This window comes from Mirounga leonina, unplaced genomic scaffold (genome assembly GCF_011800145.1).
Source record: "Mirounga leonina isolate KUSES-001 unplaced genomic scaffold, KU_Mleo_1.0 Mir_151, whole genome shotgun sequence".
NCBI classification, from domain to species: domain Eukaryota; kingdom Metazoa; phylum Chordata; class Mammalia; order Carnivora; family Phocidae; genus Mirounga; species Mirounga leonina.
Genome location: NW_023270377.1, coordinates 53,039,614 through 53,051,616, shown reverse-complemented (window position 1 = coordinate 53,051,616; position 12,003 = coordinate 53,039,614). Strand labels below are relative to the sequence as shown.

The following is a 12,003-nucleotide window of genomic DNA, read 5'->3' as shown; positions in this document are numbered from 1 at the left end:
TCTCTCTTTCTCTGTCTCTTTCTTCCCCCACCCCCGGGAATATCATTTGTCCCCCCTTCTTCCACATACTATATAAGCAATATACGGCAAGTGGATCATTAGTGATCCAGTGATGAAACGCTGTTTAATTGAGGCCTAAAAAAATACTTACTAATGTAATGCACAGATTATACACTTCAAAGAGATTTCAGCCGTATAGGTTAACCCAAAATTGAGAACTTAAGAGGACCTGCTGGGTGTTACTTTATTAGTAAATTATGGGCTGACCACACTATGCAGTGAGACAAACAGCAGAGACCCTCATTAGTAACAGTGGGAGCAGGAGGTATGAAGCAAATCCAAGTGTCTAAAGCAAGACGAGCTTTACCTTTTGGAGTCACTGTGAGTGCAGCTGCACAAGAGGCTTCCCCAGCACAATTAGAGGCTCTGCAAGAGTACTGCCCAGCATGCTCTGAGTAAGCATCAACTATGAACATTAAAGCCATGCCTGTGGACTCCTCAAAATGGAAAACTACATCTTTTGTTGGTAGAATTGGCTGCTGGTTATGAAACCACTGGATTTCTGGCTTGGGAATGCCAGAAACCCTTGCATGGAATCTGACTGTGTCCCCGCTGCGCACCCTGAGGCTTGACAGAGGCTGGATGAAGATGGGCTTTTGGCCAAGGGACTCCTTCTTAAATGAAACTGATGAAGAGACATGCCACTGGGAGTCTGATGTAACTTCTTCAAATTTGCTAAATCCTGAAAAGAAGCATGCCAACCTTTAATGTCTTACCCTGAATTGAAACCAGAACTCATTTGGAGTGGTCTACAGATCTGTTGCAAACTTCAGTGGTGGACCAGAATCCAGGCCAATCCTAATGTCTTGTCAATGTAGGCTGGTTCCAAGTCACACATGTTCACTTCCACTTTCCAGGCAAACAAGTCAAGGCATGAATAGTCTAAGAAAGTTCACTGTATTGTTCGTGAAGGCAGTAGAGAAGTACACAGTTCGGTGTAGGTATTCCTGTTTTCTGTTTTTATTTTTTCCCCCCTCTGGTTGTAAAATCACACTTTCTACGTTGTAAGTCATTTTAAATTGATTATTAAGAAAATATCTGATTATTATAGTAAGTGTTTAAAATTAAGGGAAAAACCAAAGTTGCCCTCAATCCGTATGTATTTGTACATAGTTAATAATACATAGACTAAAATAGCTCAGCAAAAATAGTCTGACTGTATAAAAATATTGTGATCTTGTTTTGAAACAAAGTGCCCTCCACTATCAAGGAAGTGTCTCTTGGCCGTTTAAAAGCCCCAAGTATCAGAAATGCTAAACCATCTTAGGACCGGGCCTCTCAACCTTCAGGCGTTCTTTGAATGACGGTGAATACACCTAGCTGGTATGCAGACCTGAAATCCTCCTCTGTAGCTTCTGTGAATTCAGAATTGTGTCAAGACAATGGGGGACAATAATGCTTACCTTACAGCATTTCTAAAAAAATCTTCATCCTAGCTAAATGAGAAAACAAATCTACCTATTTCTTTAGCATGTTTCTCTCCATTCTGATACATGCTGATCAGAAAGCATGAAAGCTGGTGAGGAGAGCAATACATAACAAAACATTATAAAGACACAGCAGGGCAAAATGAGAAATGATGGTTTGTGATTCATAATGACATGGGATAAATGGAAAGTGAGAATGTAGCATATAACATGGAAACAATTAGTTGCATTGAAAGAGTGGCAGGGCCAACGATGGTTTACATGGAATCTTTAGTGACTGTTACTGACACTGTGAGAGAGCCATATTTAAATGTGGTTCTTAAGATTGTTTACTATACCTGCCAGTCTCAAGTTGGCTGTGCTTGATACTTGACCTATAGCATTATTAGCAACAAAAGTGTAAGTTCCTTCATCTTCTGGATAAGCTTCAGCAATTTCCAGTTGGTAAGTGTCTTCAAACTGAGTCATTCTAAAGAACCTAGATGGCTTGATTTTCTTGTCCTTGCTGTACCAAGACACTTTCAGATCTGCACCACAAAAGGAAAAAAAAGATATTTAAATCACAAAAAAGTGGTGGATATTTTTACCTGCAAACACAATATTGATTATATTGGTGACTACATTTCATATTTATCTTCATAACATTATATTTCACATCTGCTCTTACAAGATTTCTTTTCATCTTTAAAAAGAAACATGATTCTAGAAAAATCCAGCTTATAGGCTGGTTGTAATGTTTGAAATTTTACAATTTTAGTTATATTCTTTTTAACCACTTGCAGGTCATGTTGTGGAAACAGGGACAAGGTTTTGATATAGTCAGTGACCTTGAGAAAAAGATCATCCTAACGAACAGTCATCGTGATGGGTTTGATCTAGGGCTGTGGTCGCCTACTGAGACAGGAAGTAAGGGAAATCTGTGCTTCGGGGGGGGGGCAGAAAAATCTATCAGAAAGACAGCTGAGAAGATCAACATTCCTAGAAGTCTAAAACAGACACCCTATAGGCCAAAGAAAAAATTTCTATAGTTTCGTTACTAATGAACAAGCATTGAAAGGTCTTAGCATAGCAAAAAATAATGTTTAAAACTGAAAGAGTCATGGAATTTGGGCATCTTAGATATATTTGGCTTTTATCAAAGTGGCAGTAATAATAAATAATAATAAAACTAGCTCTTTTCACATAAAGAGTTGAATCATCTTATAATGGTAAAAAAAATAACCCCAAAAGCAAAGATAAAATAACATTATGTTGTTACAGTTTAAGGTGGAGTGAACTTGAAAAAAAAAAATATTATACCTCCATTGAAACAATCACCCTATAAGTCAAGAGTGGATTTAAATTTAGTCACAAGTTTTAAAAGACTTCTTGTTTTTGGAGTGTGATCACTATACCACTTCCTTATCTCAGTACCACCCATAAGTGGATTCTCTAGTAGCCCATTCTCCTAGCATTTGTTTGCATTTTAGCACAAATATTGGTTTGGGAAGGTTCCCCTCCTGCCCATGATGGTAGTTGCTTATTAACTACAGGTTCTCCTTTTAAAGACACAAATCACTTCCTTAGGCAGCAAGGTAAAATAGAAAATGGAACCCTGATATCACAATTTCCCAGCTGTGTGACCTTAGACCCATCATTTAATCTCTCTGATCCAGTCTTCTCATTTGTAAAATGAGGTGCATAATAATTCATGAGCTCTTCATTGCAAAAAAAAAAAAGAATTGTGTTGGGGCACTAGGGTGGCTCAGTCATTAAGCGTCTGCCTTCGGCTCAGGTCATGATCCCGGGGTCCTGGGATCGAGCCCCGCATCGGGCTCCCTGCTCGGCGGGAAGCCTGCTTCTCCCTCTCCCACTCCCCTTGCTTGTGTTCCCTCTCTCGCTGTGTCTCTCTCTGTCAAATAAATAAAATCTTTAAAAAAAATTGTGTGAATTAAATGACTTACACATGGGAAGGGCTTTGTAAACCACTGGCACAAGTCAGTCATTAAAGCAAGACTGTTTAACTGCCACCCCCCACCCCCCCCCCAGGGATCAGCAGTGCCTTTAATAATTTGCCCCAAGACAGGGCCGTGTAATATAATAGATAACACCATCACATGGAATTTAACAATCATTCTACAACCATTTAGTTTGTCTGTTATACCTCAATGGAAATGGAACGATGAAGAGTTTGTCCACCCCTTTATGGGGTTCTCAGCATAGTCTTTCTTCCTTTGGTGAATGGAATGAAGCCCTAGGACAGGAATGCACTGCCAACAATAAATGAGCTAAAAGGTGAGACCTCTCTCAGTAATGGACTTGGTGCTTCTGACACTCTTTTGGCTTCTGTGAGGCCACCCCACTCTCCTTGCTCCCCATTCCACCACTCCATTGTATTTGGTCCCTCGGTTCCTTTCATTCCACCATCTTGAATTCTCCCACAATCTACACCCTTCTTCCTCCTGACTTCCCCAGCTGAGGGCCTTGTCAGCACTTTCCAAACCTATCAGGCTGGCCTCTCCCTTGATCCTTACCAGGTCTCACCTCCTACATCTGTCCATTCCTCTTTTCACTATCACAGTATTGTTTCTGAAAAGCAAACCTGATTACGTTACCCATAGGCTTAAAAATCCTTCAGCGGCTCCTCAATGCAAACGAGATAAAATCTAAAATCCTAAGCATAGAATACCAAACCCTTTAGGATCTGGCCCTTGCCTTCTTTTCTGGTCTTCTCCTCCACTTATTACATCACTTTCCAACCATACTCAAGCCGCTTCTCATTTCCAGCACATGAAGTACTCTTGCAGGCTTTTATGACTTGTAAATGTCATTCTCTGCCTAGAATGCCGTTGTGTTCAATGATTCTGTTGATTCTTCGATGCCCAGTCCATGCCTCTCTCTCTGTCTTGCAAACAAACAGCACTGAGTACATGGGCTGTTACAGCACTTACAACCTTGCGATCTAGTTGTACACGTGCGGTCATGCGGTCGTCTCCTTGCCCACACCCTGAGCTCCACCAAGGTCCTCCCAGCTCTAGTAGCTAATGTAATAATGTTTCAATAGCAGGCACACTGACATTGGTAGAATACAACTGAAGAGATACTTAAAAGAACAATGGGCATCCATCATTGCTAGACTAATTATTTATCATTTTATGTAGCTACTTGTTGCTCAGTAAGCCTCCAAACAACACTGATTATCTGTAGAATAAACATTAGCAAAATCTAGTTTTAGTACAAGTTTTAAAATTCTACTTTTCCAAATTGCTTTTCCACCAGTAGGTGGCACCAGAGACCTTCCACAGGCAACACTTTCTCATAAAAGCCCCACCACATTGCTCAAGGCCAACCAAGTTTCACACTTAAGTGAATGTTGAGTTCCAAAAACATGTGACTGGGGTTTCTGAAGACTCATAATTTTTCTCCAGTTTGTAGATGGCAGGGCTGAATTTAGTCTGCTAGGGTAGTACCTGGTCAGAGGAAGTTGTATAAATACTTTCAGTTGCAGGGGCATGAAAGTTTTGGTAAGCTTTGGTAAGCTTTTAAAAGGGCATTTTTACTATATTTATAAACTAAAAAGCACTATATGAAGACTACTGTTTTAAGACAATCATTTATATGTATATTGATTTGAAAAATTTCCTCCAAAAATTCAATGAAAAGATAAATTATTTAGTGTGACTTCAGTGAATTTGATATTAAAATGCATTTTTCTTTACTGTGTTAGCAGAATATTATCAAATCAGTCCCTATTTCTTGATATTTAGCATTTCTCCAACTCTGTGCCTTTTTTTTTTTTTAAAGATTTTATTTATTTATTTGACAGAGAGACACACAGAGAGAGGGAACACAAGCAGGGGGAGCAGGAGAGGGAGAAGCAGGCTTCTGGCCGAGCAGGGAGCCCGATGCGGGGCTCAATCCCAGGACCCTGGGACCATGACCTGAGCCAAAGGCAGACGCTTAATGGCTGAGCCACCCAGGTGCCCCAAACAAACTCTGTGCTTTGAAGTCACAAAGTCTATGGTGTTTGTCTATGTTGGTCACCCAATACCAGACTTTTATGTTTATATAATTCTCCTCTATGGCTATACCAAAATTAGTATACTGAGCACTAGTCACTTGCCACCCATGCCTATAGGTACTTTACACACATAATATCTGTTAATTATGCTCATAAAAATCAAATAGGTTCATTTGGTTTCTAGATCAACATCTCTATCTCAGAGGAGGAAATCATCAAGTCATAGAAAGCCAATTGAAATACTAACTTGTTTAGGAAAATGGCTCATGGCAATGCAGAGACTAAGTCATAAACTAATGGAAGAAGCATAATAACAATTTTTAAAAAAACCCACACTTACTAGGAATGCTGTGAGAAGCCCAAGCTCTAAGAATTTCCCTTTGGTGGTCGTACAAAAAGGCCATGCAAATGAGAGAGTGACTTTCATTTGGGATAAAGTTGATTTACCCTATCTGAGGTAAATTTACAATCATAATTGGCTTGAAATGGCTGCAAACGTTTTGTCTCATTCTACTAAGACTGGACTCCTGATGTTGGTGGGGGAGGGAATATCTGGGAAGCGTGCCCTTATTAAAGAGTATAAGAGCTGACTGACTGGGGCTTACTGCATGATGAACACTGTGCTAGGCGCTGGTGTGTGTGATCTAACAAGATCCTGACTCATATTAGTCATTTGACAATCATTCTTTTGTCCAATTAGCAATTACTTATTGAGTATATACTATCTACGAAGCTATTCTAGGACAAGGATACACCCTTGCTGCCAAGGATGGTACTTTCCAGTAGCTACTGCCTTTTTAGGCATGAGGTTCTAGGTACTAAGACAGAGTTCCCGCCCTCGTGAAACATACATTCTAAGATTAAACGCAATACTATCCTTAACTTTACTCATGAAGCACAGAGAACCAGAGAAATCTCTTACTTGCCTAAGGTCACGCAGTGAAGCCAAGATTCAAATCCAACCTCTGATTATAACGACCCTACTTTTGATGTTACAGGCTACTGCCTTCCAAAGGAATATACCTTTCCACACAAGCACTGTCTATAGACTGAATAATGTCTTACATATAAACAGACTCTTCTTTTGAAATATATGTAGATACTATTATAATTAATATAATAATAATTGTAGTTTTTGTTGTATTTTTTTTTCCAAGAGATAACAAAAGTTATCTAAGGGAACATGACATCTTCTGAACATCGGAAAACACCGATCAAGTTTTTTTTTATTGTGGTAAAAAAAAAAAAACAACCCACATAATATGAAATTTACCACCTTAACCATCTTTAGGTATACACTCCAGTAGTGGAAAACACGGTCTATTCCTTTATTCAGTAATTCAAGTAAGTCTTCTGCAAGATTCCCATTAAATGTCAAATTATGCACAAGAGATATTTGTGATGGAGGAAAAGGTGAGAAACCTTGCCTCAGATCACTCTCTGTAAATATTAACAATGATACCTTTGCTCACAAACCTACCTGTTCCAGACACTCTGCACTGAAAACGGGCTGGCTGTCCCTCAGAAGTGACAGTGTCCTGAAGTGGGGTGATGACGGCAGGAGGATAAATGGGCATCTCCTGATCTGGAGACACAACTTCTGGAACTAAAGGAAGGGACCACAAGATCGGTCATGATTAAATCACTTACAGACTGCACAGAATGGAATGTGCTGATTTATCTTAATTATCTTTCTAAAAGCTGGGTAGCAATCTACTTTTATGAGCTCCACATTATATTTATCAGTGCAGTCAGAGAACGCAAAAGCAGGTTTCTTAGGTTTTGTTTTAAGCTGAGAAGTAAGGCATTTCTACCTTCCACTGAGAGCGAAGCCGAGGTTGTGGCAACTCCATAGTCGTTCTTGGCTTCACAGGTGTAAACAGCTGCATCCTCTGGGAAGGCTTCGATGAGCAGAAGCGTGTACTCTTGCCCATCGTGAAGAAATTTGCACTTGAAGCCAGTGGAGAGCAGCTGCTCCTCCTTGTACCAGGCAATTTTGGGCTGCGGTCTGCCGGATATCACAGCGCAGAAGCGAGCAGGCTTGCCAGACTGCACAGTAACGGGCTGCAACTCCTGCAGGATCTGCGGCGGTTCTGGGGCTGGGAGTGAATGAGAACCAAGAGCTTGTGAAAAAGTGTGAAAACACCGGAGAACACGTGGAAGCCTACGTTAATTTGTAGCCAGTGGTAACGCATCCAGAAGCCAGACTTCGGAACTGTGATAGCTGACCTTGCCTCAGAATAGGAGAACATCTGGAATTTCGTCCTCAGATAGAGAGAATAACTTTAGAAAGATACTTCTGATATTTGAGGCTCGGTCGGGGGTTGTTGCTGAGAGTGTTGAGCTTGTCAACATGATGTGATCACCCCTCTCCTTGTTGGGGTCTTGCGGGCGTGTAGCAATGGCCGGTACCCTAAAGAATGCCAGATTAGCTGCTACACACTGCCTGTTTTGTATCACTTGGGCAAACCCTGTGGCCAGGTGGTTCATCACCTTTAGGTTTGTTTTGAAAGTATTTGTGTATATGTCATAGTCATTTCTTTATATATAAGTGCCAATGAAGTACAATCACTAAGTATGAAAAAAAGGAATAAATGTTATTCCAGATCTACTTAAAGGCAATTAGGTAGACTTATGAAAAACCTCACTTTCCTGCTGTGCTAATTAAAGCATCTTCTCAGTGTTGTGATGACTGAGGGGAACTGGGTAGTTCGGGGAACACAGAAATAGGGGGAAAGGACTTCTGTGAGGCTGGTTTTCTGACCTTTGCTTGTCTGTGCCTCAGTCTCTCCAACACTAATCTAGAAATAATAAGAACTGGATACCATGATGATTTGGTCCTCTAGGGACTAAGGGAATGTTGCCAAAACGGCTCATTTTTATTAACCAAGGTTATTCCTAGTGTTCTTTCATCTGCTTCTGGGGTATTTATTCAGAGTAGGCTCAAGATTAAAATAGGGAGGGACAGTCCTTCTTCTCTGGGTATTTAGGTTAGTCTCATTTCTAGGTCAGCCTCAAATTCAGCTCTAAGCTTTCTAATGAGGAAAGTGGGCAGTTTCATGGCACTCCTCTGGGGACTCGGTAGCATGTGGAGTAAGAGCATCTGGTCCCAGGGTTTGGGCCAAGAAAACTGAGCTCCACATCGCCTGTGGCTCTCTAGGCCCTCTGGGGTCTCAAAGAGGACTTCTGGATTTTCCCAGGCACTCCACACTAGAGGCTGGAAGTGCCCCTGGGGCTTGGTAGCACGACTAGCTCTTAAGCAGTTGACGCCAAGTGCAGAAAACTCGACCAGCTGAATGCTGTATCTAGAAATCCACTGAGGGTCTATTATTATTGACATACAGTGGATATTCAATAGTGTTGACCAACTAAATGAGGATCTAGCCATTAGCCACCTTCTGGAAATGACATCTTTACAGTCTTTTTAATAGCTGCTGTCCCTTTACCACAGGTATAATTGGAAAATAAACGTAGCTGCAAACATACAAGTAGCGTGGCTTCTTTAGAAATTGCCCAGGAACTATCAGCACTTTAGGAACTTAAAGGGGAGGATTATTCCAGATGGGTCCACAAAATATGTTGATATCTCTACCTACCATTGACATAGAGAGTAACAGAACTCCTGTTCCTTCCTGCCACAAAGGTGTATTCACCAGCATCGCTATGCCTGGTCTCAGAGATAAACATCCGGTGGATTCTTCTCTCCACCACATACTGGTGTCGTTCTTGAATTTGGAAGTTGATTTCAATGCCATCTTTATACCAGTGGGCATCAACATCGTCCTCATTGACCTCAAACTCAACGACAGCACGTTGTTTCTCAATAACCTTTTGATGGAGCAACATAAAAAGAGAACTGAAATCCTGCTTTCCTTTCGGTTTTAACCTGTTTCTAAAACTGCTCATTTCAAGAGCATGCCAAACCTATACATTCTGACATAAAAAGTTGACTGGGGGAAGCGCATTCTAATTTGTCCTGCATATCCTTAGACAAATGGTGCCCTAACTTCTGTAGAGAATCCTGCTTACACCTGTACTGAGGAGAAACGCCGCCCCAAAGAGACCATGACTTGAATCCTTAAATGTTTGCTTTTCAACTAATCACAACAGAAATAAAAAACACCTTATATCTGTGAGCTTTTCATTTTTGACAAAGCTCTTCTACTATTTCATTTGATTTCATGTGGTATGAACAAGAACCTCCTGGGGGTAGGTAGAAAGTATTAGCCTCATTTTTAAAAGTGAGGAAATCAAGGTTCAGAATTGGACAGTGAAGGACAGAAGACATATTCAGGTCATCTGTGTCCTCACTGAAAGCTTTTTCACTATGGCCTAAGGCCTGTCATGCCTGGTTCTCCTTAGATGAGCAATATGATAAATCTGAATTCAAATGATATTTCTCCTAACATTCTCTCCACTCTGCCATTTGGGAAGACAGGCACTCGTGAGAACAAGCTCTGCACATGTGGTAGAGAGCAAAGGCGTCTGGCTTAGTGCCCTTGCTAGGAATCCAGCTTTGCTCAAACTGGTCTACCTCCTGGACCTCAGAAGAAGTGTTCCCTGCCAAGTCCCTACATCCCTGCCTCTCCGTAATAGAAGCCATCTGACAAAATGCCACTTTGTTCTACCTTCCCCGAGTTCTAGTTGCTGTGTAAGCACCACCACGTAAATTTTAGCTCTTTCCTGGTTTGTGCTGCTTGGCAGGTGGCAATTTATGAGACAGCGAAGTTTCTACAGCTGCTTTAATTAAAGTATCTAGACAGCCGCTAAGGACACTCTATTTCCCTAAGTGAGGGAAAACTGTGACTAAACTGATGTCAGATTAAGAGTCTAAGCCAGCGGGGATCAGCTGTTTTCATTCTTTAGAAGACTGTGGTTAGAAGATATTAAGGTTAAAAAACTATGGGTTATGAGCTCTTATGATGTCTCCCCCAGTTCAGCATGGAGACAATACCTGAACCTCCCTTTTGAGACTTCGGATGCGGACATCTCTGCCCTCTACGTAGAGGTTAGCGGTGGATATGTTGCCGCCTGCCACCACTGCATATTGCCCTGCATCATACATCCGGGTGGAGGGGATCAGGAGGCGGTGGATGTATTTCTCTTTCTGTATCTTTATTCTATGGATGACATAGAAATTGAAGTTTAATGAATGGTGACTCAAAGCAAACTGGGAATTACTGGAATGTGGCCAAGCAACACAACTGACCTATCCACAGTCGGCAGCTCTTGGCCATCTTTCATCCACTGAACGGTGATGTCAGGTTCAGAAACTTCACATTCAAAGATGGCTCGCTTCTTCTCAAGAACCTTAATGTCCTTAATGTGTTTCCGAAATTCTATATGGCGAGCTGGAAAATAGCATGTACAAAAATGAACCTTTCTAACGGCTTTAAGACATAACTCACATGGCACGCTTCATTAATTAATGCACTGATTAATATTTTATATGGTATGTTTGACATTTAGTTTTAGGACACCATACCTTCCACATAAAGGGTGGCTGTTGATGTAGCTTTTCCAGCCACAAAGGTGTACTCAGCTGCATCCCCGAAGTGAACGTTCCTGATGTTCAGTGAGTGCGTGAGCTTTTTGGTTCTCATCTGGCACCTGTCAGTTGACTTGATTTCCACACCATTCTTTAACCATTTGTAAGAGATGCCTTCGTAGTTCACTGTTACCTCAAAGGTAATGGTGTCTTTTTCTTCAGCATTGATGTCCTTCAGCATGGATGTAATCATGATTGCTGCAAAGGAGGGGAGGAAACACACCCAAGGAGACTTTGTGTCAGTATGATGTGAGTCATAACAAGCAGAGTGAAAACTAGGAATGTGTTTGGTATGTCTGTTAAGATGATTATAGTTCAGGGATATGAGCTACGATATCTTCCAGGTACCCCTCTACAGGACAATACCAAGTGCCCGAGGAACAGAAAGAGCTAGCGACAGATACCAGAGCATCTTTGTAGGTAACCTTTCAAGGCTACTCTAATCAGAACATTTTATCCTGGTGGAGATGCTAGGGCCTATCTCAGGGTGAACACACAGTAGATGTTTCAATCAAGGATTTTTGGACTGGATTAACTGGCCAGGAAGGAAAAGTGTAGGATATGGAATAACAATGAGTTTACCAAGTATTTTATATAATTTGTTTGTTTACTTACGGGTCACTTTCAGGGTGGCACTGACTTGGTCATTGCCACAGACAAATGTGTATTCTGCTGCGTCCTCTGTGCTGGTGTTCATGATGATCAGCTGGTGGAGTTTCCCCTGCATGACTATCTTGAACTTTTCACTCATCTCAATCTCCACGCCATTCTTCAGCCACATGGAAGGGACATTGAAGTGGGACACCTCACACTCAAAGGAGGCAGTTTTGGTCTCAGGTACCTCAATATTTTTCATAGTTTTTGTAATATGTAATGCTTGGGAAAATCAAAAAAGCACTTCAGTTAATATATTTTATATAAAAAAAAAATGGATGAAACCAACCAACCAACCAACCAACCAATGAGCA

At 41.1% G+C, this 12,003-nt stretch overlaps 1 protein-coding gene across 12 annotated transcripts in view; it reads right to left on the bottom strand.

Moving 5' to 3' along the window:
- The window catches only part of TTN (titin), a 269,823-nt gene that overhangs the window by 219,395 nt on the left and 38,425 nt on the right, over positions 1–12,003 (bottom strand). For all 12 annotated transcript variants that reach the window (XM_035007648.1, XM_035007649.1, XM_035007637.1 and 9 more), the window contains 8 exons: positions 11,651–11,911; positions 10,973–11,233; positions 10,697–10,838; positions 10,442–10,607; positions 9,084–9,315; positions 7,302–7,586; positions 6,968–7,093; positions 1,826–2,014 (listed from right to left, as the gene is read on the bottom strand). In XM_035007648.1, coding sequence (XP_034863539.1) covers positions 1,826–2,014; positions 6,968–7,093; positions 7,302–7,586; positions 9,084–9,315; positions 10,442–10,607; positions 10,697–10,838; positions 10,973–11,233; positions 11,651–11,911 — 1,662 coding nt within the window. The remainder of the gene's footprint in view (positions 1–1,825; positions 2,015–6,967; positions 7,094–7,301; positions 7,587–9,083; positions 9,316–10,441; positions 10,608–10,696; positions 10,839–10,972; positions 11,234–11,650; positions 11,912–12,003) is intronic.